The sequence below is a fragment of the Lethenteron reissneri genome, chromosome 8 (assembly GCF_015708825.2).
Source record: "Lethenteron reissneri isolate LAM-NWPU_2019-01 chromosome 8, ASM1570882v1, whole genome shotgun sequence".
Taxonomy (NCBI): domain Eukaryota; kingdom Metazoa; phylum Chordata; class Hyperoartia; order Petromyzontiformes; family Petromyzontidae; genus Lethenteron; species Lethenteron reissneri.
In genome coordinates this window covers 148493-176219 of record NC_083786.1, presented here as the reverse complement: position 1 = coordinate 176219, position 27727 = coordinate 148493, and the positions used below count along the sequence as shown (strand labels likewise).

The 27727-nt window shown below is 51.5% G+C and overlaps 1 protein-coding gene across 1 annotated transcript in view; it reads right to left on the bottom strand.

Moving 5' to 3' along the window:
* LOC133361644 (coiled-coil domain-containing protein 162-like) overlaps positions 1–27727 on the bottom strand; it is a 197096-nt gene that overhangs the window by 152476 nt on the left and 16893 nt on the right. The window contains exons 4-15 of the mRNA XM_061580629.1: positions 26124–26361; positions 25213–25421; positions 24172–24324; positions 21545–21638; positions 10850–10981; positions 8851–8996; positions 7592–7624; positions 6409–6523; positions 5066–5115; positions 4002–4178; positions 3380–3497; positions 2609–2771 (exon numbers count right to left, since the gene is read on the bottom strand). Coding sequence (XP_061436613.1) covers positions 2609–2771; positions 3380–3497; positions 4002–4178; positions 5066–5115; positions 6409–6523; positions 7592–7624; positions 8851–8996; positions 10850–10981; positions 21545–21638; positions 24172–24324; positions 25213–25421; positions 26124–26361 — 1628 coding nt within the window. The remainder of the gene's footprint in view (positions 1–2608; positions 2772–3379; positions 3498–4001; positions 4179–5065; positions 5116–6408; positions 6524–7591; positions 7625–8850; positions 8997–10849; positions 10982–21544; positions 21639–24171; positions 24325–25212; positions 25422–26123; positions 26362–27727) is intronic.

Sequence of the window (27727 nt, the reverse complement as noted above, 5' to 3'; positions counted from 1 at the left end):
TTAACATTCCTTTGTTAATGCTACTCCCTGCACCCTCCCTTGGTGCTGCTGATCCTGCATATTGCATGGGCATAATATGACTTTGAAACCCCCCCGCCCACCTCCTACGCATTTCCCATGAATATGCTAAATTCCTCTTCATATGCACATTCTTTTTGTTAAGGCGCTCTTCCACCTCCAACCCAGCTTATATATAAGCTCCTAGCTTGGCAGTGTCTCATTCTTCACCTGAAGACAGCTGCTTGCGTTGTAGCCGAAACGTCGTGAGAATTATTTTATTTTATTATGTTTTATTTTTATTATTTTATTGCTTCCCTTCTACGTGACTTTACCGAAAGAACCAAGAAGAGGTACTCGTTTTGTCGATACTCGAGGGATGATTGGCTTATTTACCGACTTGGGATTTTAACAGTGTCTCATGTTCCGTGAGTCGAGTGTTCAGCCACAGCATCACCTGACTGCAGGTACGAAACTAATCTTTTTTATATTTTACCAGGTAAGGCCCACTGAGTTATGAATCTCTTTTTCAGAAGCGACCTGGCAACAAATCATAGTTCAACAAAGTGGCTTATCATGTGGAAATTTATAGCAGCCAAATACTCGAAACGCATGTTTCTAAATGTGGAGGAAAAAACCACAGGACCTGGAGAAAAATGGAAGCGATCACGGGGAGAGAGACATGGAAACTCCAAATATTCAGGTGTCAGGGTCGGGATCGAACCCACAACCTCCTGAATACCAGGTGAGGTAGTTAAGATCTTGCCACCGTGGCAACCTGTAGTGTCACAGACAGGTGTACAGGGGTGTGAGTCACACTCAGGGGTCGCTACCGGCTGTCTGGATTTGATCCAGACATCCTGGCAATCGGAACCTGCGTGTGGATGGCAGGAATTGATTTGTGCCGAGATCTGGTACTGATACTGCGATGAACTTGATAATAGTAAACTGCACAGGTTTAATAATAGACCTAGTGCCGCCTGACAGAAATGTCTGGGGTTTGGTCTACATTGGAATATATCGGGATAACTACTCACAACCAGACAGCGGCCATATTTATGGCTGTCGCGCAAACTTAACGTGAATCTGAGATATATCATAATAATTGACTTTTTTTAAGGCGCCTTGCACTAATGTCAAAGGCGCCTTATGCACTAATGTCTCAAGGCGCCTTATGCACTGTGTGTGTGTTGAATTTCTTTCGCACCGTACTTAGCCAACCGTGCTAATTGGAGGTGTGGGGGGGGAGAGACAACAAACTAAACACACACAAAATATAACTTAACAATATATATCTTACTGCACAGTGACCCTGAATGTTGAGCAAGGCTGTGCCGCATATGTTGTGCTGGCTGAGCGACTGTGATGGGGGTTGATAGCCACCCAGATCCACCAATTCAGTTTTTTTCAAACAAACAGATATCTCTATCCTGACAAACACCAACATCGCAGCTGTACAATCGCACTTGATGTGTTATTTATTATTAGCCATGATCCTCCACAACGGCACATTTCAATCGGCACTCTGGACAAACCTCGCACATTTCCGTGGGCATCCTCTCATGTGCAGTGAGGTAGGAACTGGGTCCTCCACCCCAGATATGACAGGAGCAGGATTACAGCTTCGGCCGAAACTGTGCTGTGTTAGTTAGTTAAGTTACTCCTCTTCATCCTCTATGGGACATGAGGCCACAATGAGTTCCCTCCACTTCTCCCTGTCCTTGGCAACATGTTAAAACTCGCCCCAAGAGAGGTCGATCGCTGCTGCCAGCTCCTGCTTTACACGGTCTTGCACCAGGCGGTCTCGGCTCTCCTGGGTTTCCTTTTGTCCGGTGGTGTCCATCTTAGAGCAATTTTTGGTATACGGTCCTCTGGTCCATTCTGAGTACATGTCCAAGCCATCTGAGTCACCATCTCTCGACGTCTCGTGTGTGATACTAGGACAACCGGGTCTTCTTGTACCATTCGGTGTTGTCGGTTTTGTTTGGCCAGAAGATGCAGCCAATTCTCCTGAGCAAGCTGTTACGGAAGGACTCCACCCTCTTTGTGTCAGTCCTGACGACACGCCAACTCTCCGAGCCATACAACAGTACCGATTTAACGTTGCTGTAAATCTGTGCTTTGTACATGCATAAATAATAATTTTTAAAAATTTTACTTCGACCGCACGACTCCGTATTCGCTGTCTCTTTTAGAGAAAGAGAAAAAATGACTCGGAGGCGTGAGGGACCACAGACAAGCAGGAAGGCAGCCAAGCTCTGTGGTCCTGCACATATGAAGGTGTTATCAGCCAATTAATGAGTGTTTACTTATGGGAGGAGATCGGAGCACCAGAAGTAAACCCACTCGTGCGAGGAGGAAACTCTATCCCACACAGATGGAACAGGTAGAGTCCACAATTTTTCTGTACCACCTTCTCCTGGCGAGCCAGGGCATGGCTCCTCCTCGACACCCGCCCACGAGGAAGGGAGCAACCCGAGCTTCTTGTGAGATGGCCTCCTTCGCCTCCTTCACACCTCCAATTAGCACGGCTGGCTACATATGTTGCTAAAGAATCTCAACGAGCACACACACACGCATAGCGACGGCAGCTGCGGTGGTCCGCACTCACCGATGGCGTGGGTCTCCCCGCACGACGAGAGCTGCGTTGCGACGGGCAGCTGGGAGGTGCCGAGCGGTGCGCTCACGCTCAGCGCGCTCACGCTCAGCGTGTGCACAATGTCGTGCAGCGCGCACGCGATGTGCAGCACCAGGCGCAGGGCGCGGTAGCAGTGCTGGGGAACAGAGAGCGGGGCCGCACACTGTCACGTGCATGCTCACGTGTAATAACGGTGACGATGGTGGTGATTTCCCAAGGTGTTATTGTGGTGATGTTGTTGGACAATTGATGAGTGTTTTACATGTGGGACTAAACCGGAGCACCCGGAGGAAATCACTGCGTGCGAGGGGGAAACACTCTATCCCACACAGATAGATCATGATGGTAATGATCATATCTGAACCGTTCCTAGACCTCCCCTAGGTCGACTCAGCCTCAAATGAGTACCTGGTGCAATGTGTATAACATCTATGAATGCCGGCATTCATAGGTGCTTGCTAACAGCACTTGCCCGAACAGTCCGTTGAGGCTATGTGGGGGCTCTTTTTTTGGTGATGATGATGGTGGTGCAGACGATGCTGACGATGCTGATGATGCTGATGATGCTGATGATGCTGATGATGGAGGTGATGGTGACATGCTGCAGTGTCATGTTTCATATCACGGTCGGCGATCACTTCTTCATGTTACAGACAAGTGACTGTCGTTCGCAGGCAACAGAGAGACGGTTCCATGGCGCTCCGAATGATGCGGAGCGCGGCACGTGCAGTTGGGCGTTGTTACCACGTCCTCCAGGGTGCTGAACATCTGCAGCACCTCGCGGGGGTGTGGGATGAACCAGGCGTTGAGGAAGACACTGCCGTCGGCGGAGAGGACGCGGCGCGGCCGGGCCTGCAGCCGCCTACCGCGAGGCGCGGCGAGCGAGCACGGTGAGGACACGGGAAGAGGATCGTGAGCACGGTTAGTGCACGCAGTAAGGACACGGTGAAAGCACGGTGAGCACAGTGAACACACGGTGAGCATGGTGAGAACGCGGTGAGCATACCGTGAGATAACGATGAGCACGCGCGTTGAGTGCATGAGACCAACCTGAGTGAATAAGTGTCTGTTGTAAATGTGTGTGTGTGGTGAATAGGTGGGGAGCGGCAGTGTAGCGGTTAGCACGCTGCGTTCCTAACCCGGCGACCCAGGTTCGATTCCCGCTCAAGGTCAACACCAGTGGCGATTATTTCAAAGGTCCTAGGCCTCCCCTAAGTAGACTCAGCCTCAAATGAGTTTTCCGATGCGGTGTGTAAACATTGCCACTCGTGCGCCATACCAGCCTTCATAGGTGCTCGCTAACAGCACTTGCCCCTACAGTCTGTTAAGGCTACAAGGGGGATCGTTGTCTTTGTGTGGCCCACACCTGGGATCGGCCGTGAGTCCAGCCTCCGAGTCGCGCTCCCCCTTCCTCTCCCTGCCGTCCCCCAGCATGAAGTGTGAGTCACGCAGTGCAGGCACGGCGGCCAGCGCAGTGCGCAGCCCCGCGTAGCTTGCCAGGATCTGCCCACGCGCCGAGAACTGGGCCATCCTCAACGCCACACTGCATGACCCACACCGCACCAAACCACACCGAACCATACCGAATCAAACCACACCGCGCCGCACCAAGCGTGTGAGTCGAGCCCAGCTGTGCAGCAGCAGTCACAGGCATGGAGGCAATGACATCGCGGCCGCTCCCTGTGAGCGTGATGGATCCCACCCACGTGGACACCCCACATCCACGAGCTCGTGGGATTGGAACACGAAACACTGGCACATTCATGATGCCGGCCAACAGTTGCAATTGGAAACATTATTTATTGCAATCAACCCATCAATGCTGTATAAGTCTAATCTAGATTTAAAGTTTTCGTGACTGCAGGAATCCATACTCTTTGGTTCTTTCGGTAAAGTCACGGAGGTATAAAATTATGTATTTAATAAATTTTTATACCTACGTGACTGTATAACTCTGTCAATCTACATTATAATGGCTGTTTGAATTAAATATGCCGCTGTTGGTGTCCTTTAAAATGGTTGTGCAGCGGTTGACGCGCTTCGCTGTGGGCCCGGTGATCCAGGTTCAATTCCTGCTCATGGTGACAGAAAAATAATTGAACCGGTCCTGGGCTTCCTCTAGGTCGACTCAGCCTTAGAATCAGTACTTGGTTCAAGATGTAAATATCAGTCCTTCGGTGACAAAGGCGATCAGTTGTGATGTTTACCTCCCATCCCTCTTGTCCCGTGCCAGCCTTCATAGGTGCTCGCTAACAGCACTTGCCACACTGGGTATGAACAGCATACCTTCTGGAGTTAACCATTGCTACGTACAATTTGTCGACTCCAAACCAAGCTGAACTGGAGAGGGAAATGGGATTAATTTGAAATGAGGGGATAACTACTATAAAATCCCTTCTGATGAAGAATTAAAAAAAATAAAAATGTTACCTTTGGCAAAATTCCACAATGAGGGTTCTTTTAATTTTATCCACCTCCTCCTGAAAAGAGAGCAAACCAAGACACGGAGTTTAAAACTGAACGGATACTTCGCTCGCATGTACAGGACAAGTGAAACGCCATTAGCCGATTTGTCAAGTTCATCCTCATTCTACGGGGCCAACAATCACCTCGCTCCACCTGCGGACGATCTTATCGCTCCACCTGAACGGCGAGCATCCGCTACATCTTTGGCTGCCATTCCACTCGCAGGCTCGACCGTCGAGTTCCATCGCTTCTGGCCACGTTCTGATCTCTCCAAGGCCAGCTGCTTTTCCCGAATGTCAATAACTTCTTGAAGTTACTCGTCTAGCCTGGGCCTCGCGCCTCACGCCGAAGCAGCTCATGGCGCTTGTGTCGTTAACGTCTCTCCGAGTGTGCAGCGAACGGGAGGAGGTCGTGCTGCCCGCATGCGCCTGGCAGTCTGCCTGGTGGAGAGATCCTGGCACAAGATATTCCGGACCAGGGCAGCATCAAACGATCCGTGCTGCAAACCTGCATGGAGTACAAGGGCTACGGTGGCTAGGAGATGTTAACTTCCTCGCCCGGTATGAAGGAGGTGGTGGGTTTGATCCCGACCCTGATGCCTGCTGTATATTTGGAGTTTACATGTCTCTCTCCTTCACATGGATTTTCCTCCGGGTCCTCGGTTTTTCCCTCCACATTTAAAATCATTGTGCGTTTAGAGTATTTCGACATGATGAGCCACTTCGTTGAGCTACCATTTGTGGCCAGGTCGCTTCTGAAAAGTAGCTATATAGCTCAGTGGGCCTTACCTGGAAAAAAAAAAGTTTAATTGTTTGTTTATAGGTCACGGGGTTACGCGGTGGGCAACAGAAGGCAGTGCAGGAAGTCCATTGTACTGTACTATGCTGACACATCTGCGCTGCCCATGTTCACTAACCCGCACTGACCAGTGTGGTGAAGTATAGTCAAATATGGCACACTGTTTGCGGAGGGCCTCATCCAGCAGCAGATTACAAAAGGGCTGTGCGCACAGCAGTGTGAGGCTGCTACTGCTGCATAGTAGCGCACTACACTAAACACAATGTGTATTTAGTTTTGTGTGCTGTGTGTTTATTGAGTGTCGTATTTGGAGTGTCTCTGGTGGTGTCGCGTGTGGTGTCTCTGGTGGTGTCGTGTGCTGTGTATTTAGTGTTTCGGATGTGCGTGGTGGGGCCGAGTCAGTGAGTTAGCGTGCGAGTCTGCACCACGTGCGTGGCGAGCGCGGTATATTTGGGGTGTGCGGTGAGTGCAGCGGGGCGAGGTGAGCGAGTGAGCGTGCGAGTCCACACCGCGTGCGTGGCGAGCACTCCATGCGCTCCCTTCCAGCGGAGGAATCCGCGCAGCGCGGCATCGCGTGCCCCTCGTCGCTCCAGCTGCAGCGACACGAACGCCTGCGCCGCGAGCCTGCATCGCGGGGACACCACGAGAGCTCCGTCGGTGCTCACCCTCCGATCACAGCCCTGCTGAGCTAGTGCTCGAAATTCCACATGACTCTGGCGGATGCTAGTCTATCTATAGGATAACCACCATTGACTTCCCCATAGAGCAGTACCTATTTATCGACCCCGGAAGGATGGGCTGAGTCAACCCTCCCAACCTCGATCAAATTGAAAATAATTTCTTTAGAACAGCTTTTTGTGTTTAGTTTGTTGTCTTTTCCCCACAACTCCGATGATCACAGTTGGCTAGGTACGATGCGAAATAAGTTCAACATACATGTGTAGTGACATGGAATGGGTCACTGTGGTGCATAGCGCTGGTTGCTGATACAGAAGAGGATCGGAGGTGTAGTAGCCCTGTCTGCCAGCAGGATGTGATGAGCCAGAGAGAGGGACGTGAGGCAAGGGGGACAGAGGGGGTACGTGTGGTAAAGCCCGGGAACCTTCTTGTGGGTTCCAAAAGGGGGGCATGGCCGAAGGCAGAGCGAGGTCACGCTGGGTGTATAAAGGAAAGACCCTGAGCGAGGGTTCGGGACTGTTGTTTTGAGTGGAACCGTCGTGCTACTGGAGTCCTCGTCACCGTCTTCACGTCGTCGGCGTTGTTGGTCAGGCAGCCTGTTAGCTGTCTTGACCCTCGCATAGTTACCTCTTGTACCGGTGAAGGCTATAATAAATATAGTGCCTCCTACTGTTAGTGTCTCCGAGTGATTCACTACACCTGTATGTACAATCAGGATTTGAACTCGTGACGTTGCGATTGCGAGCCACTCGCTCTTCCATTGGGGCCACCCGGCCAATTCTGTGGGGGATACCGATTGACAGCCGTGGCTCTCAGGCGTGAGACTTAGTGAGGCCTTCCTTGCGTAAATAAGTATAGTAATAATAATGACGATTATGATTAGAATAATAATAAATGACTTGAAAGGTCGATAAAACAATCTCACGCGAACAATTGAAGTGTGCGGTGAGGATAATTGCGCATCGGCTGGTAGATGGTCGAAGGAGCGAGTGGTGAGCCCCAGTGCATCCTCACCATGTGGAGCTCTGGGTGTCTGCAAACGTCACGCTGCAGTAGACACAGCCATCGGGGAAACACAACGTGAAGTGAATTGGCACCCACAGCAATACAAAGACAAAGGTCCCCCGTATAGCCTGTGACATATTTTTGGGGCAAGTGCTGTTAGCAAGCACCTACGAAGGCCTGCACGGCGCATGGGGAGGGGGATGGGTGGCCAGCAACATGCCCGGCCACCTCCGTCTCCCCAGTGGCGATGTTTTACACACCGCACCAGGTACTCATTTGAGGCTGAGTGCACCTAGGGCAGACCTTGAATCAGTACAGATAATCGTCGCTGGTGTTAGTCGTGAGTGGTAATTGAACTTAGGTAGCCGGGTTCGTAGTGCAGTGTGCTAACCTCTGCACTGCCTCTCCCCAAAAATCCGCAGCAATAACAATGCCTGACATTCGCCACCAACTCGGATTAAGTTCGCCATGTCTCTCTCTCTCTCTGACCTATTTACCTCATACATTCCTCGATTCATGAGTTCAACCCCATTGGTCTTTCATCAAAACTTCCCATTAACATCTGCTTAGCGAGAGGCTGTCCCCTCTTGTAGCTAGTGGCCATTGGCCATGATGACCTTATTAATATGCATTAAACATTTAGTTTAAACTCTCCCCTTGTCTTATATCCTTATCGTACCCTTATGTCACTTCTGTACGCAATTCTCTCTCCCCATCAGAGCATCACAAACTCGATGTTCTCTCATTCCTCCCTCACCACCCCCGTACCTTCTCTGTGACCAAGAGACTACACGGATTACCAGAAACATATTACCGCACACATGTAATAATAATCAATTTCCCTTATCAGGTTCCTTTCACAATAAAGTCTCAAGCGCCGTGCGTGAAAATAATAACATAATATGTAAGGGGATAGAAATATGTTTTATGAAGATGTGTCTGTAGTCAGCACTTAAGCAATTTCAAAACTGTCCTAGAAGAGCCACATCTCCAATGGGAGGGAGTCCCACAATTGTGGGGGGTCACCAGCAGGGAGTCCCACACCTGGGGGAAGGGTCACCAGTAGAGAGTCCCACAACCGTGGGGAGGGAGGGGTACCAGAAGGGAGATCCACAATTACCACAGTAAACGCCCAAACACCCCAAGACCCTGACCGAGATCGAGGTGTGCAGGAGAGGGCACCGTGTCCATTCAGAGGGGGGTTACAATTGTCCTGAGCTCGTGACTTGGCGTGAGAGAGTGAGCGAGGGAGATGTGCGGGGGGAGACCTTTTCTTGCCAAGGAACGGGTGCTTGGCGGAGAGACCGGGGGCACCGGCGGGGCCCTCCCACTCGGACTCGGAGCGCCCCGACGCGCTCGGCGTGCCCACGGACGCCGAGCTCAGGCGGCTCGAGCCCTCCGAGTCCTCGGCCGACTGCCAACATGGGCGCAGGCACATACGCGGTGGGCGGGCGCGGTTAGTAATCACTGATTGCAGCCGGCATGGCGCACGACCGCCTAGTTGCCAGGCACGGACCCAGAGGTCCAAAACGTCAAGCCGTCAGCAACAAACAGCACCGCCAATGTTGTTGGGGCGCCGCGGTGGCGAGATGTTAACTTCCTCTCCTGGTATACAGGAGGTCGTGCTTTCGATTCCGACCCTAGACGCCTGCTGTATATTTGGAGTTTGCATGTCCCGTAGTTGCATGGATTTTCTCCAGGTCTTCTGGTTTTTCCTTCCACATTTATAATCATTGTGCATTCAGTGTATTTGGCTGCTGTAAATTTCCACGTGATAAGCCACTTCTTTGAGCGATCATTTGTGGCTAGGTTGCTTCTGAAAGAGAACTACATAGCTGAGTGGGCTTTACCTGGTAAAATAAAATAGTTTAGTTTGTAGTTTATTTAGTAGAAAGAGCTCAAATTCGAAAATGTGCTTACTCTAACCAACGTTGTCATATACCAAGAGTTGACACGTTTATTGAATTATTGCAAGGTTACTATCGTAAGAGATTGAGAAATGAGATGATGATGGGAGGGATTGCTAAGGTGCAGCAGTGCAAGGGAAGAAGCAGAAAGAGAAGTGTTGTGACCGGCAGTGTGGTGAGTGAGTCAGTGAATAAGTGAGTGGGTGAATCAGTGAGTGAATTAGTGGGTAAGTGTGTGAGTGAGCGTGTGGCTGTGTGAGTGAGCGGGTGGGTGAGTGTGTTGTTGTGACCAGCAGTGTGGTGGTTGAACACTGCGTTAATGAGATGAAACAATCAATCTGGTAGACTGGCAAACAGTCAGTCTGGGTGGAGCAATCAATGAGTGAATTTCACAGGAATAGTAACTGACCACCGGTGAGCAAGTGACTGGAGTGTATCCATGAGTGCTGCATCATTAATCAAGTATTGTATTTTGGTACACTGTGGAGCACACAGAATCATAACAGTGCAGTGGTAACAAGGCAGGATGTGCTTGTACAGCCGGACAGAGGTGGCTACGCACGTGGCTGCCTGTAATCCAGCACTGTGGAGGCAGCAGCGAGGGTTGGTGGATCGCACAAATGTTGCGAAACTTCCTTCCCAAGGGTGGGCGTCGAGGAGGAGCCATACCCTGGCTTGCCAGGAGAATGCAGAAAAGCAAAAATGTGGACTCCACCTGTTCCATCTTTATGGGATACAGTGTTTCCACCTCGCACGTGTGGGTTTTCTCTGGGTGCTCCGGTTTCCTCCCACATGGAAACAATAAATAATTGTTATTCTTGGTTCTTTCGGTAAAGTCACGTAGATAGAAAACAAAAAACAAAATTAAAAGCAAAAAACCCACGACGTTTCGATCGCAACACAAGCGGTCTTCTTCAGGTGGAGAGACGAAACGTCGTGGGTTTTTTGCTTTTAATTTAGATTTTTGTTTTCTATCTACGTGACTTTACCGAAATAACCAATATATGAATCCCTGCAGTCACGAAAGTTAAGTCTAAAAATTTAATAATTGGCCAATAACATTGAAATATACAGAGGACAGCAGAGTTTTTGTACTTGGAGCAGGATTAGCGTGTCGTGAATATTTGGCCTCCCCTAGGTTGACTCAGCCTTAAATGAGTACCTGGTGCAGTGTGTAAACATCAGCGCTGGGGAGACAAAGGCAGCCAGGCATTGTGCTGGCCAACCACCACCTCGTGTGCCGTACCAGCCTTCATAGGTGCTCACTAAAAGCACTTGGTCCAGAATTCTGTTAAAAGTTATGCAGGGGATTTCGATTGTCTTTGGGACATGAAACATTCAAGTGTGCTCCATTTTTCACCTTTGACTTGTGAGGCAAGGGTGACAGCTGGCAGAAGCTGGCCTGCTGCAGGGCTGCAACCAGCCCGTTCTTGTGGGTCACCTGGCAAAGCAGTATCAGTTGCAGGCACTCCACTCCTGCTCGGCTCATGAGCTGCAAGACAGGATCATACGAATCTACAATGCAAAAGGTACACGCGTACATCACGAATGACACAGTCCCGGGAACTAGCCAATGGCTAACGACCACCACGTGCCGCATGCCATATAAATCCATTCACCTTACCCACGTCGCCCCCTTTGTCTTCAACACCCAGCACGTAGCTCTCAAGTGTCCGACTCAATTCATGTAAAATTCGGTTTCATGCTTCTGTAGTGACTGACTCAGAGACACTAAGAGTAGGAGGCACTCTGTTTATTAACACGGCTAACAGTTACACTTAGTAACTACGGTTCCCAGTCAGGACAGCTGGTAGACTGCCTGACCAGCGATGACGAGATGGTGAAGACGAAGACGATGGTGAAGACTCCAGCAGCACGACGGGATCCCACTCCAAATGACAGCCACGAGGTTCCCTCCCGGGGCCCCTCTTATACTGTCAGCGTGGCCTGGCTCCGCCCCTGGCCACGCCTCCTTCTAGAACCTACTAGCAAGTTCTCGATGTGCCCCTTCCATAATCTTTCGCCTAGATCCCTCTCTGGTCTATCACGTGGCCTGCTGTCAGTCAGGGCTGCTGTAAGCTGCAGATCCCCTTCCCTGCCAGCAGCCAGCGCTATGCTGTTACGTGACCGATTCCGATTCTATGTCACTACATCACCCCCCCCCCCCCCCTGGGGGCAATGTAACCATGCCTTATTCCCAGGGGTCCATGGGTTTCCGGATTCACGGAATCCTACAAGCTTCTCATTGGCGGCCTGCCATTTGGCCGAATTTCCCCGAGACACCTCCCGTGCTTCCGTCAGCCGCCTGATCGTAAGGTGCATGGGCATGGGCACAGCGACTTGTTTTTTGCCCAGGTCCATGCCTAACTGAGCCTTCATGGGGGGGTCACATTCCCTCCCATACATGATGAAAAAGGGAGAGACCCCTGTTGAGGCGTGAGGGGCCATTCTATGCACTGCGAGAACACCCGGAACGTGCAAATCCCAGTCAGACTGTGTCTCGTTAAACTGTTGGCACAGCATGGACATAAGAGTCCTGTGCAAGCGCTCTACCATCCCATCAGTCTGGGGGTGGTAGGGCAACATCTAGATCTTTTTAGTGCCCAGGGAGTCGCACACCTTCTTTAACATATTTTACGAAAAATTTCGACCCTGGTCTGTAAGGAAGTGTTCCGGGGCCCCTTTGTCCAAAACGTACCCATGTAGGAACGCATCCGTGATGGACGCAGCCGACTGATCCGGCAGAGGCCATGCCACCGGCCTACGGGACAGGTATTCCACCCTGACAAGAAGGAATTTGTTTCCCCTCTGAGTGGCGAGAAACAGGCGAAGGATGTCGAGGGTAATGAGCTCGTTAATATGAGACACCACGATGGATTGCAACAGTGGCCGGGCCTGCCTCGGCGAGTCTTTCGGCGAGCGCACTCAACGCAACATTTGACCATGTGGTACACATCCTCCGACATTCCAGGCCAAAAGAAGTCACGCTTCAAGGTCAACAAAGTTTCCTGCACCCCAAGGTGCATTAACTTTACGTGGACAGCTAGTGTAACTCTACCCCGCAGAGCAGTTGGCACGACGATGCAGTAATGCTGCAATTCCTCATCCCACCTCATCAACAGCACATAACAAAGGGCTATTAGAGACATTCCTGCTGGTACCTTTTAACTACCTCTCGTTCCAACGCTACACTGTAATTTTAACAAGGAGGTATCCGCTACTTGGAGGCGGCACCATTCGGCATGCGTGAGACCAATCATGTTGTCACAGGGAGCGGTTGTCGTGGGTGGTGGAACATCAACCAATGCTACAACAGTGCACGGAAATCCTGCAGCCGCAGGTTTACATCGGCCGGCACCCTTCAAACACGCACAGCGGTCCCTCGGCAGGAACCGCGATAATGTGTCCGCGTTGCAGTGGCGTGCACCCTTCCTGTAGGTGACCGTGAGGGAGTAGTCCTGAAAAAATTCTAACCAGCGGGAAAGTTGGACGGACGGCTGGTCAACCCGCAAAGCATATTGAAGGGCCGCGTGGTCTGTGCACACGACAAATTTGCCTTCCATAAAGATATGGCCTGTACTGCTGTACAAAATGCACAATGGCCAACAATTCATGGTGCATCACACAATAACGCTGCTCTGTGGGGGACAGCACATGGCTCCTGTAAGCCATAACCCTCTCCACACCGTTCACTACCTGGGACAGTACAGCGCCGATTCCAGTGTCGCTGGTGTCTGTATCCAACACAAAAAGCAGAGAGAAATCGGGGTACCCAAGGGGAGGCACGTTGGCGAGGCCGTTGCTCAGCACAACAAACGCGGCCTCCTCCTCGTACCCCCATTGAAATCTCTGACCCTTTCCGGTGAGAGCTTAGAACGGTTTAGCGATCGTCGCAAACTTGGGTACGAACTGGCGGTAGTATGACGCGAACCCGACAAAACTCAAGACCTCACCCACCGATGTAGGGGTCGGCTATGTGCGCACGCACGCAGTTTTGTCGGGATCCGTAGCTATCCCGGATTCGCTGACAATGTGGCCCAAATATCGAAACGGTGCCTGCAAAAGATGACACTTTTGTGGTTTGAATTTAAGATTGACCGCCCACACCCTGACAAACACCGACCGCAACCGCTGCAGGTGCTCCTGCAATGTGCATCCGAATACAATTACGTCATCCAAATAAATGAGGCACGAGTCCCACTGAAGACCTGCTAAGACCAGCTCCATAAGTCGCTGAAATGTGGCCGGAAAGGTGTGAAGACCCATCAAAAGACAGTTAAATTGAACAACCCCTGGGGTGTTCGGAACGTGGTTTTAGGTTTGGAACCTTCATCCAAAGGCAACTGCCAAAACCCTGACAGAAAGTCAAGGGTGGAGAAAAACCACACATCCGACAGGGCGTCCAAGGAGTCGTCCATCCGTGGGAGCGGATATGCCTCCGCCACGGGGACTTTATTTAATTTACAAAAATCCGCAAAAACGCAAACTCCCATCCCGCTTTTTAACAAGGACAATAGGAGCTCGCCACGGACTGGTGGAAGGGGAGATAATATCGGCAGCCAACATTTCGTCGACCGCCTGCCAAACATGGTCCTTTTCCTTGGGAATGAGCCTATACGAATTTGCCATATAGGAGCGGCATTACCTGTATCGTGATAGGTTTTTACCCTTTCAACTGGTACAAAAACTGACACCTTTATACAAGGCATCATGTTTTCAATACCCACAACACAAGCAGTCAAAATGCAAACAAAAAGAAACAACTCTGATAATGATATGCACTGTCCTTGAAGTTGATTGGTTCACACCCGAGACAGATTTTCTTAGAGCCTAGTCTCCATTGGTGTTGGACCAGATGATGCCATTGCAAACATGATGCCTTGTATAAAGGTGTCAGTTTTTGTACCAGTTGAAAGGGTAAAAACCTATCACTATATTTTGCCACTGGTAAAAGAGGTCTCATAGTCTATGGGGACCTCATTTGTCAGTAAAAATATGATAATTGGTTCTTTACCCTTCCATCTGGCAACAAAACTGACACCTTTTTGCAAGGAGTCATGTTTGCATAGACCGCAATACCTGCAGTCATAATACAAACAAAAGAACATAACTCTGATAATGTGCACTATCCATGAAGTTGATTGGTCCACACCCGAGACAGCTTTCCTTCGAGCCTAGTCTCATATGGGTTGGCGTCATCTGGTCCAACCCATATGAGACTAGGCTCGAAGGAAAGCTGTCTCGGGTGTGGACCAATCAACTTCATGGATAGTGCACATTATCAGAGTTATGTTCTTTTGTTTGTATTATGACTGCAGGTATTGCGGTCTATGCAAACATGACTCCTTGCAAAAAGGTGTCAGTTTTGTTGCCAGATGGAAGGGTAAAGAACCAATTATCAGGTCTCATAGTGTTACCCGTATCGTTTCAGTGCTGCAATAGTGACGTGCGGCCAATATCATATTTCCCACGACTAAAAATATCAGCAAATTCCCGGAGCAATGCACACAAGTCGCCCCCCTGCTCACTGATAACTTAGAATTTTCTTTACACAGCACATCCATACAAGTCTCATCTGACTTGCCGCCCTGCTCCACCGCAGCAACGCCTCTGTGGCCATATCGCTGGCCTCCTCAAAACACGTGGCCGTCGCGTGGGCCAACACCGTACCCGCCTGGACCACCACGGCGCCCAGCCCGACGTTCAACACTTGCAGAAAGGGATCCTCGTCCCCCCTTACTATCGTTGGGGCCCCCACCAATACGAGAACCCGAATCGCTCTGTTCGAATTGGTTAAAAGGACCCCTCCAACGGTGTCTGCGTGATCAAGCTGCTTCCGCAACCGTAAGGGCACCAACATCTGAGCACCTGGAGGAACTGTGACGGTCTCCTTCACTAGGGCCTGAACCGTGGCCAACCCCCGCCCCAACGGCAGTTCAATACACCCTTGATCCATGAGGATCTTAAGGGGCATCCTTCTGAGGAAATCGGTGCCCAACAGACAGGATACAGCCAATGTCTTAGAAACTAACACTGGCCATGCCAATTAATTGTCTCCAATGCGTACTTAGGCCGATATCTGGCCTATAATATCCAAACTCCCGCCATTAGCAGCAACACACGCACTATTCACTAGATTAATACAACATGATCGAGTAATAAATAAGTTCTGAAATTATACTAGCCGACACTCCACACCCTACATGAACCTGACAACCGCGGATAATTCCGCCGCCGCCAAGACACATTGCGCTAACGTGGTGCATTGTCCCGCGCCCCACGGCCACCCATTATATGCCGAAGTCCGGCGTTTGGACGCCGTGACATGATGAGGGATGGCGGTGTGCGAACTTGATGCGCTCGAAGAGGGAGATGCCTGACATGACTGTGGTGGCCAGGTGTCTGATACATCGCGACTTGGCTGTGGGCCCCGGGAAGCGGAGGTCATCAGGGCAGAGGAAGACGAAGGCGAGGAGAACGATCCAGGGCTGGCACAGCATCCCTTGGTGATGTGGCCCAGCTGGCCACACTTAAAACAAGTGACCGGGGAACTCCAGGTTGGAAGGAGGGTCCCGCTTCACCGTTCTTGCTCCCGTCATTGTCCCGCGCCATTCCTCCTGTGCACGCTCCTGATGAACGAAGCGCAGGCTCGCTCTGGCTCCTGACGCTCCAGCTCGTCCTCGTCCTCCGGGAAACCTGTGCAGGCGGCCCACCACAGGCCACTGCTGTAAGTTGACATGGCCCTGGATGCAGCGGGCAACCTTCAAGGATGATAAATCGTCCTCTTCCGTGGCAGGCAGAAAGATGCCCAGCTCCTGGGCCAGTGACAGCAATCTCTCCAGCGCCAGAGAGTCCAGCGCCGTCTTCTCCATCTGCAAATATGCAGCGTGGCCCATTGACACCAACGCGCTCCGAAAGGCAAGGGGCGTCTCAGTCTTCCCCCGCCTTCGCAGCATGAATTTTCGAGGCACATTGGACGGCGGATCGAAAATAGCGGTCATCTGGGCGCAAGCTTGAAGGGATGGCCTCAAATGCCGCCAAGGAGTCGTCATCCAATGTGGTGGGCAAGGTTCACAGCGCCTCCTCGTCGGACCATCCCGTGAGGGTGCAAGAAGCGGCGAAACGACGCTGGAAAGCCATCAAGTCGCCCCCCGCAGCCACAAATTATTTGACAAAAGGCAGCCGCTTCTGAAGAGAAGATACCTCCGGACGAAGCACCGATGGCAACTCGAATTTGGCAGGAAGCGGTACCCGCCAGATCGACAAAATGGTGGACGATTTTGGCGCCCCGCTCATGGTGGGAAAAAGGGCAGCTGCCTGTGCGGGCTGGAGCTCTGCCATCTCCTGCGTTTCCACAGTGGCGACGGTCGAGCTGCCCGCCCACTGCCCCCGTGCTGTAGAAATCCTCGGTAGGCATGCAGACCCAAGCTGGACAACCAGCTCCGCTGCTACAGAAAGCAAGCCCACCAGACATGCGGTGAGTTCGCGCCACCCCTCTCCGGCTGCAGGCAGCGAGGTGACGACGTTCCTGCATTGCTGCTCCTCGGGGATCGCCGCTTCAGGACTTATCTCTGGAGTCCTCAATTCCGGGGCGGTTGGGGGGGATCACTTCCCTGTCATCCTCATCTCCCGAGGGAAAAATAGGCGGAATCTTCCTCTTGGTCGACTTGGACATGACTACATTTCTTTAACACTTCTGACGCCAAATGTAGTGACTGACTCAGAGACACTAAAAGTAGGAGGCACTCTGTTTATTAGCATGGCCTAACAGTTAACACTTAGTAACTACGGTTCCCAGTCAGGACAGCTGGTAGACTGCCTGACTGGCAACGCCGAGATGGTGAAGACGGAGACGACGCAGTCGAAGGTGAAGACTCCAGCAGCATGACGGGATCCCAATCCAAACGACAGCCACGAGGTCCCCTCCAGGGGCCCTTCTTATACTGTCAGCGTGGCCTGGCTCTGCTCCTGGCCATGCCCCCTTCTGGAACCTACTCGCGGGATCTCGATGTGCCCCCTCCATAACCTTTCCCCTAGATTGCTCTTTAGTCTATCACGTGGCCTGCTGTCAGTCAGGGCTGCTGTAAGCTGAAAATCCCCTTCCCTGCCAGCAGCCAGCGCTATGCTGCTACATGACCGATTCTATGTCACTACACTTCTTAGGGATTAAGGTGACAGGGGGGGGCATTGCAAAAGATCAATTGCAATAAATGTTAACTACCTCATCTGGTATTCAGGAGGTCGTGGGTTTGATTCCAACCCTGATGCCTGCTGTATATTTGGAGTTTGCGTGTCTTCCTCCCCCCGTGGTCACGTGGATTTTTCTCTGGGTCCTCCGGTTTTTCCCTCCACATTTAGCATGAACTAGTGCTGAGTATTTTGCTGCTATAAATTTTCACGTGATTTGCCACTTCATTGATCTATCATTTGTGATAGCCAGGTTGTACTATACTCATTGGTTCTTTCGGTAAATTAGCATATGTAGAAATAAAATGAAAATTTAATTAAATTAAAATAAATCACGACGTTTCGAACGCAACACAACCGCTCGTCCTCAGTTGAAAATGGCGTAAACCACACAGTGAGGGAACACACAGAGCACCGAGAACGGCAAACTGCACGGAGGCAAATACAGCAAGAAGATGGGAGACGCGAACTCGGCACACTTTAGAAATATCATACGATGCAACCCAGTCGGCCAACAACACAGTTAGACACGAAACCTGGTTGACCACGTATTTCAAAAGACTGCTACATCTGGTGTTTATCTTCTAGGTTGAACACACCAACGTAAACAGAGGATAAGGACTCATGAACAGGCATGAGGTACAAGGTAGCAGATATACATACACAGAGAAGACACAGGGAAAGGTATTTTGGGCAGTACAGAGGCATACAACGAGCAACACCACACCCATGTGCTTTCTCCGTTTTTGTCCTCCCACGTGCTTCCCCCGATCTGTTGCCCGCATCGGCACCTGCACGTCCATGCATGGTCACCCCTCCCCTACCTCCACAGCCCACACAAGTCCCTGCACGTTATCCCTCTGGGCGTCCCCCCGTGCGTGCCTCTCCATGTGTGCATGCCTCCCGGTGCGGTGCCGCTCGTCGCGTCCCTCCGCACTGCCCAAAACACCCCTCCCCGCGTGTCCTCCCCGTGCATGCATCTCCGCCACCCTGCACCCCGCGTCCGCCCACGAGTCCCCATCCTTCGTCTACGTTGGTGTGCCCAACCCAGAAGATGAACACAAGATTCAGCAGTCCCCCGAAACACGTGGTCAACCAGGCCCAGTATCCAACTATGTTGCTGGCCAATTCCCTCGCTGTTTGGTTTTACGCCATTTTCACCTGAGGACAAGCGCTCGTGTTGAATTCGAAACGTCGTGATTTATTTTAATTTTATTTTATTTCTACATACGTGACTTTACCGAAAGAACCAACGCGTATAGTAATTCCTGTAGTCACGAAAGCTTCAATCCTAGATAGCCAGGTTGCTTTTGAAAAAGAGCTATATAGCTCAGTGGGCCTTACCTGAAGTATAAACCATCACACGAACTCTGGTCATCCTCGCAGTGGCTTTTGGCTAGTTATGCATCGCGCGCTTTCAGATGTGCTTCTGCAAGCATCTGGAACGCTCTTCATTCCCACATTAGGAAGCCACTGGAGCTATGCACTTTTAAATCATCATCTAGATTGACAAATCCATTTAATAAGAACTGCTTTTTGTGTTTCATTTGTTGTCCTTCAACGCACCTCCGATTAGCACGATTGGCTAAGTATGAAAGAGGTTCATCATACTGGTAAAATAAAATAAATTGTTAAGTTTAGTTTGATATACTCATGGTGACGAGTTGCCGCGGAGAATCAGTGGGGCTCTGTTCCACACGCGGACAATCGGCAGCCGAGGAAGTGTGGGGGAGAATTGGGGATCTGCGTGCTGAAATCAGCATCCTCGCCCTGCCGCCAGACTAGACCAACCAATCAGGCTTCATCTGTTTCTTTTGTGGAACCGATTTGGGCCTCCTTGACAAATTTCAATTTGTAGAAAGGGGCCGATCTTCTGAGAAAAAAAAAACGGCCATCGTTCCTCCAAAAAGGGGTGGCAGAATAGGCAAAAACTCTTCTATGAATCGGGACTTGCGTCTTTCGTTAAAATCTCCCCTTTGCACGCTGCTCAGTACACATGTGAAGTGCACTGACTTCAGAGACAATATTTGTAGACGCACCTTCTTTTATTTACACACACGATCTTGCCTGCACACACTCCGTACTCGCTACCCTTTGACACAACACTAGCCGTCAAGCATTGGCGGCGCCGATTAATCAGGTTATCTAACAGTACAATGCCGAGTGAAGACGGCAGCGACGATGACGAGATGAGAGCAACGGCGATCTAATTCCCATAACGAGATGAGAGCAACGGCGATCCAATTTCCATAACGGCAGCCTCGAGCTACCGCTCTCGGCCCCTTTTACCCTAGCAGCGTGGCCTGGCTTTGCCCTGGCCGCGCCTTCCTTCTCGAACCCACTAGGAGGTTCCAGATGGGCCCCTCCATGACCCTTGCTCCAGTTCTTCCGCCCTACCGATACACCCGTGTATATGCTCACTGGCGTATGTACAGTTTAGACACCGGAGTTACCGCTGCTGGTCACCAGCTGGCGCTATTACACTAAATATGTGTAGTGACATCGGCGATGTCACTGTATGGTGCCGGCCCGAGAGGGCTGTGGCGCGCGATGCACTGTCATCGCGTACACCCTGTAGGCGGGTGTAGTACCAGCCCTAGCGGGGCTTGGTGTGCACTGGGATAGCGCGGGCACCACACATAGCATGTAATGCAGGCTCCCACAAGGGCTCAGGGTTGCCCCGGGCCATGGCACTCTGGTTGACTCCGTAGACACGTGATCCGGAGTGTCCACAGAGAGGCCCCCAGGTGGGGGGGCTAGGGGGCGATCACGTGTCCGGGGAGAGCTCTCAAGAGGGATCGAGAGAGGGATGGAATGCTCGAGAAGGCGGGTGGGGCCAAGGGCGGAGCAGCCCCGACCCAGGGGGACATTAAGGTGGATCCCTGAGAGGGACTGGGGTCGCTGCATTCTACAAGCTGAAGCTCTACGTACTACAAGCTGGAAGCTCTACAGGCATCAACACGTGGTCAGGACCCGAGTGAGGGTCAGACCCTTCGTAGCTGTAACTCCTCCATTTAGGGCAGTTAGCTGGGTGGCCACCACCCTAGGCTGTATCTGGTCAATGGGCAGTTACCCCTTTGTGTTACGTGTTGATGTTACAAATACAGTGATACCTCGGTTCACAAACTTAATTCGTGAACTGGTCGTGAACCGAATTGGTCGTGAACCGAGGCACATTTTCCCATAGGGTTCAATGTAAATCCGGTTAATCCGTTCTGATCTTTTTTTTTGGTTTTTGAAGCACAAAAATATGAAACAAATTACAATACACATTAGTACTGTACAGTATAGTAATGTATAAAGAGAGAACACTAACCTTGCTTGAGATGACTTTAGTAAGCACTCAAACGGGTGAACTGTACAATACAGCAAGTACAGTATTGTACAGTACAGTACAGTAGTACAGTACTGTATGTGCTAAAAAGCACACTAAAAAGCAAAAAGTCACTGAAAGTGTCTTCACAGTACTCACAGTACTTATTTCTGTGTCTCTTCTTCTCTCCACGATCTTCCTACAGGAAGTCACGACCATGTGACAGCCTGGAAATAGCATTAAAATGGCCACGGCTCCTGTTCGTGAACCGAAGCGGAGTTCATGAACCGGAGCATATTTTTATGAACTTTTCTGTTCGTGAACCGAGTTGTTCGTGAACAGAAGCGTTCGTGAACCGAGGTATCACTGTAAATGTGTTGCCTCTAAAGAACGTCTGCGACTCAGTTGGACTCACTACACATGCACAGTGCCCACTGTGCCAAGTCGCAGCCTGTGCATCCCTGTGTTCACGTGATGTCTGCTGTGCTGCCCAGTGTCTGTGGCCCTGCTCAGACTGTACCACCGCATCTCCCCACATCGCTGTGTGCTCAATACCTGCATGAGAGAATCGCGCGAGTGGAAGCTGATCCTCTTCACTGGTGCTTCGTCAAGCTCACCGATGGCCAACGGAAGCTGCGAAGGGATGAACCTGACAAGGGGGGGAATCTGCATTACCTCACAGAAATCCTGCGTGGACCCACGCACTGATGCAATGATGCACATGCACGTGTGCGCTCACGGCTGTAGTGCCGTGCAGCTATGTGAAAAGCCAGAGAGCTCTAATTTTGATAGTCAATTATATCGGCACTGTGAATGTATTTCATTCAAAGTGATTTCCTGTTCAAATGAGCACTGAGGCGGTGCTAATCTGATTGACTTGTTAAAGAACTGTGCATTCGTCATTTACTCCATAAACACTTCCAATATATAATTTTCCAGCCTAGTCAAGCAGCAGGATGGCTTTCTAGATATCGTGATGCGGTGTAACAATGTAGTCCTGTAACTTAGCGCGGATTGCAGTTCCGCACCTCCAATTGTTGCTGTGCAAGTCGGCACCGGTCCTGGTTTGACTCGGGCAGTCCAGGAGTCGGTGACGTGTCCGGGTTTTAAGGGCGAAGCAACTCGGAGCGAATGTCTGTATGTTTTATCTCTGGCCTGGAACCCCACACTACCCACACAATACCTCACTGCGCTGCACTCTACACGACCTGCAACTGACCTCACCCCCATGCCTGCCACACCAGGCCCAGCACCCTGCACCCTGCTCTCTCCATGATCTCTATGTCAGGCCCACGCTGGGGTCTGACATAATGAACAGGAGGCCATACTCGTTGCTGTGTGCTATCCTGTGGAGAGAGTTAAAGGCAGTGGGAGGTGGGTCCCTGTCACTCATCACAAGGGACCCTCTACGGCAGAGGTCGGCAACCAAAATAACAAGAAGAGCCATTTTTTTGGTTCAAATTCGGTAAAAAAAACCCTCAATGTTTCAAGAGTCGCACAATGCACATGAACATGTGAGGAGATGGTGGTCCTTAATAAACGTAACGAAGCGGTTCCTTAAAAAACCGCGTGCGGCTCCCGAGCCACAGGTTGCCGACCCCTGCTCGAGGGGACACGTGTCCCTCTGGGAGACTCAGAGGGGGGGCAGCGCTGTTCACGAATCCCCTGTGCCACCCCAAAAATCGTGAAGATTCAGGGTAACGCGCAAACAAATTCGCGAGCCCTGACATCAACTCCATTTGCTGAACTCGCCGTTTCATCTACGAGATGTGTGACTGATGAGTGATGCAGTCTCAAGAATATGCCTAAAATTATGGCACTGCTGGAACAAGCGGACCCTGTAACCGGCACAGGTCTGTTCATAGACAGCAGGGCACATTCCAAAGATGGTGGTCACTGCATTGTGCGCTTTCAGATGCACTTCTGCGGCCGTCTACAACGCTCTTACTTCTCACATTAGGAAGCCACTGGAGCTATGCACTTTTAAATCATCTAGATTGAGAACTCATTTCTTTAGAACTGCTTTTCATATTCTGATGACGATCGCTTGTGTTTTGATCTAAACGCTTGTGTTGTGATCGAAACGTCGTAGTTTGTTATTTTCTTTGAACCATCTACATGCCTTTACCGAAAGACCAAAAAAGAACCAAAGAATATGAATTCATGCATTCACGAAAGATTTAAGTCGAGATTTAACTGCTTTTCATGTTTAGTTTGTTGCCCTTCCCCCGCACCTTTGATTAATGCAGTTGGCTACGTATGGTGCGAAATAAGTTCAACATACATACATCATGAACCGGCTGTTCCTATTTATAAAATGATTTACATACACGTGTAAGATAACAGGAATTAAATGCAGTATTTAAAAAATACAAAATTCCAATGCACTTTAAACGGAATCACCGCCACATTATAAGTTGACTAAACTCTGTGTGTAAACACAATTGCTGCATCAGCCAGCTAATAATAATGTCAACTTGTAACGCACCGCCGCCACACATTGTTTGCTCGCTCTTGAAAAGAGATAACAAGGCGCGAGGAGGAACCACAGACAAAAGGAGAAGGCAGCCAGGCAGTGAAGAGTCACCAAATTATCTTCAAAGCTCTATGGGCCTCTATACATGAAGGTGTTATTGGCCAATTATTAAATATTTACATTTGTCAGAAAATTGGAGCAACAGGAGAAAACCCACACGTGCGAGGGAGAAACACTATCCCATAGAGATTGAACAAGTGAGGTTCTCATTTGCTATGCAGCGTTCTCCTGATACGCCTGGGTGCCACAGTGGCAAAACGTTAACCACCTCGCCTGGTATATAGGAGGTCGTGGGTTCGATCTCGACCCTGATGCTTGCTATATATTTGGAGTTTGCGTGTTCTCTGGGTCCTCCAGTTTTTCCCTCCCATTAAGAAACATGCGGTTAGAGTATTTGGCTGCTTCATTGAGCTACCATTTGTGGTCAGGTCGCCTCTGAAAAAGAGCTATATAGCTCAGTGAGCTTAACCTGGAAAAAAAAAATCGTTTTAGTTATTAGTTTAAGCTAGGGTAAAGCACCTCATAGACACCTCATAGGAAGGGAATTTCACAACATTTCGGCCTTATAGTTTAACCCTTACTGCCTCTACAGTGCTGGATTAGAAGCCACGTGCAAAGCCACTACCACCACCAGAGAAGAGCTTACCGGTCCAGACTGGCATCAGCATCCAGTGTGGCCGTGAGGAAGACTGGGCCTTCCCCGGCTCCATCTCCATGAGAAGCAAACTCGAAGGGAACAGGCCTCAGGTACAGGTGACACTCCTCGAAGCCCATGCGCCCCGCCAGGCCCTTGTACAGCCTGCGCAGCGCCACACAGCACCACATGAAGCATCGCCCTGCGACAGAAACTTGCAGGCACGACCTGCGTTGCCCTCAGCTGATGTTCTGCTAACTGCCGCCCTGTCACTGATTTCCTCAGTGGCAGACTATTGTGTTGCAGGCTCGTTCAGGATCTCGTACACAAAACTATGAGGTGCGTAATTAAACAACGCAATGCGTATGATAACTGGAACTCTAAAACTGACTCCAATCCGCTGGCTCCCTGCTCTGGCGAAAATTCTGCCACCAAATATCTCCGAAGGCATGCAAAATGCAAAGGAATTTACCTGTGACATCCACGTCCTCATTTGAGGCTGAGTCGACCTAAAGAAGGTCCATGACCGTTGCAGATAATTGTCATTAGTGTTGACCATGAGCGGAAATCGATGTCATGTTGCCGGGTTCGTTGCGCAGCATGCTAACTGCGACACTACTGTACTCCACGAGCAGTAGTTTTATCACACACACACACACACAAGTCAAATATCCCCCGTGTCGCCTTTAACAGACTCCTTGGGCAAGTACTGTAAGAACCAATGAAGGCCGGCACGGCACACGAGGGGGTGGGTGGCCAACACCACGCCTGGCCGCATTTGTCTCCCTAGTGGCGATATTGACACTCCGCACCAGTTTCTCATTTGAGGCTGAGCCGACCTAAGGGAGGCCCAGGACTGGTTCAGATAATCGTCAGTGGTGTTGTCCGTGAGTGGGAATCGAACTTGGGTCGCTGGGTTCGTAGTGCAGCTCCCTAACCGCTACACTACCGCTCCCTACACTACCACACGCACACGCACACACGCAGTGCTGTCCAGGCTGGGCAGCAGACACAGAAACTCTGGCACAGTAGTCCATGCACCACTGAGCTCACCGGGCGAGCAGAGCCGTCTCGTGCGCCGACTCGGCAATCCGGTGTCGAAGCGAGAGGACGTCCAGCAGGAGCGCCCAGGAGGAGAGGGCCCGCTCGGCCCGCTGACCCGGCGTCTCCTCCCCACCGTGCTGCGTCTCCCCGGCGCCCACCAGTGCCGAGCCCAGCTCACAGACACACCACGGGTCGCCCAGGAGCCCCTCCCCGAACAACTGTGGTGCACGCGGAGAAACGCCGGCATTGTTCCCCGAGTAAAACCGCCAAGTGCGGGCATGAGCCCGTCGCTGCTTCACATGGTGTCTTCTGTGCTGTGGGACAGAGGTCAGTGAGGATGGCCAGGGACGGTAGCTGGGGACGCTCGGATGCATCGGTCCGTGAGCCACAAAGGCCGTGGGAAACGGTGCCGCAGAAACTGTTGCAGATGCGAGGATTATTTCTACAAACCACTGTGCAGCTTCAACCATATGATGAATGCGAGTCAATAACAAGCAAATCAATAATTTTATGCCTTTTTTTGTTAAATATTTTACACCGTTTTAAGAGTTGTAAATTTTGAATAATGTTGTTGGTGCACAATGGCCTGTAAATGAGTGAAGGTGGACAGCGAGCGGTGCGTGGGTCCAGAAACGTTGGGACCGCTGCTCCTAGGTGACAGGCGAGCTTTCAGGTCTGAGTGTTGCAGTTCAATGCCGAATGATGATTTTTTGCGAACCAGTTTAGGCTCTATACACTTTTAGACCGAGTAAAATGTCACGGCGGAGTCTCTATAAAACACACGGAATCACTTAAACGCGCCGCACGGACAATCGCGGGTGAATAAAACGCACGGTGAAATCACGTCCTGTCATGCAACCGCCACCCCACGCGATTCCACCAGACGTGGCCGAGGTGCGTAATGCCGAGCGGCCACTCACCTCTCTGTGGACGGCGGCACCGTAGTCCAGCTCGGGCGTCTCGGCGGCCGCCCAGGCGGCGAGCGCCGCGCGCAACACGTGCTGCTCCATGCGGAGGCGCTCGGTGCCGGAGGGGAGCCGCTGCGGCGATGGCGGCGGAGAAAGCTCGGAACAGGCGAGGCGCAGCGCATGGGTGACGCGCCACACGAGCCCCAGCGAGGGGTGCACCTCAAGCAGCGAGAGCGGCCTCGTCGCAGCGCTGCACGTGGCAGAGGAACGTCGGTCGTGGCACGGCGAGCGCCGAAAGAGCGCCGAGAGAGCGTCTCTACTCCCCGCCGGTGTCATCAATGCCCCCTCCCCCCACCTCGCCCATGATCCGACGACGAGCAGCGAACATCCGACCCACTCAGCATCGATATCTGCACTGCGTGGCTCCTCGCTGAAGCCCATGCTCATAAATGACTTCTCACACACTTCTAAACCGTGGACTTCGGTTCTCATGACGTATAACTCTGTCGTTGATTTTGTAAAAGGCATTACCCAGCCGAAGTATCGCTTCTAAAATACCAGACTGCTGCTACAAGAATGTGACTGCCGGGGGTTTTCATAGGCAAGCAACCATGCATGACCTGAGAATCTAGTGTGGGTACCCGCTGGTGGGTGTGAGTGCCCGCTGGTGCTAGTGGTGGGTGTGAGTGTGGGTACCCACTGGTGCTAGTGGTGGGTGTGGGTGCCCGCTGGTGCTGGTGGTGGGTGTGAGTGTGGGTACCCACTGGTGCTAGTGGTGGGTGTGGGTGCCCGCTGGTGCTGCTGGTGGGTGTGAGTGTGGGTGCCCGCTGGTGCTGGTGGTGGGTGTGAGTGTGGGTACCCACTGGTGCTAGTGGTGGGTGTGAGTGTGGGTACCCGCTGGTGCTGGTGGTGGGTGTGAGTGTGGGTGCCCGCTGGTGCTAGTGGTGGGTGTGAGTGTGGGTACCCGCTGGTGCTAGTGGTGGGTGTGAGTGTGGGTACCCGCTGGTGCTGGTGGTGGGTGTGAGTGTGGGTACCCGCTGGTGCTGGTGGTGGGTGTGAGTGTGGGTACCCGCTGGTGCTAGTGGTGGGTGTGAGTGTGGGTACCCGCTGGTGCTAGTGGTGGGTGTGAGTGTGGGTACCCGCTGGTGCTAGTGGTGGGTGTGAGTGTGGGTACCCGCTGGTGCTGGTGGTGGGTGTGAGTGTGGGTACCCACTGGAGCTAGTGGTGGGTGTGAGTGTGGGTACCCGCTGGTGCTAGTGGTGGGTGTGAGTGTGGGTACCCGCTGGTGCTAGTGGTGGGTGTGAGTGTGGGTACCCGCTGGTGCTAGTGGTGGGTGTGAGTGTGGGTACCCGCTGGTGCTAGTGGTGGGTGTGAGTGTGGGTACCCGCTGGTGCTAGTGGTGGGTGTGAGTGTGGGTACCCACTGGAGCTAGTGGTGGGTGTGAGTGTGGGTACCCACTGGTGCTAGTGGTGGGTGTGAGTGTGGGTACCCGCTGGTGCTAGTGGTGGGTGTGAGTATGGGTACCCGCTGGTGCTAGTGGTGGGTGTGAGTGTGGGTACCCGCTGGTGCTAGTGGTGGGTGTGAGTGTGGGTACCCGCTGGTGCTAGTGGTGGGTG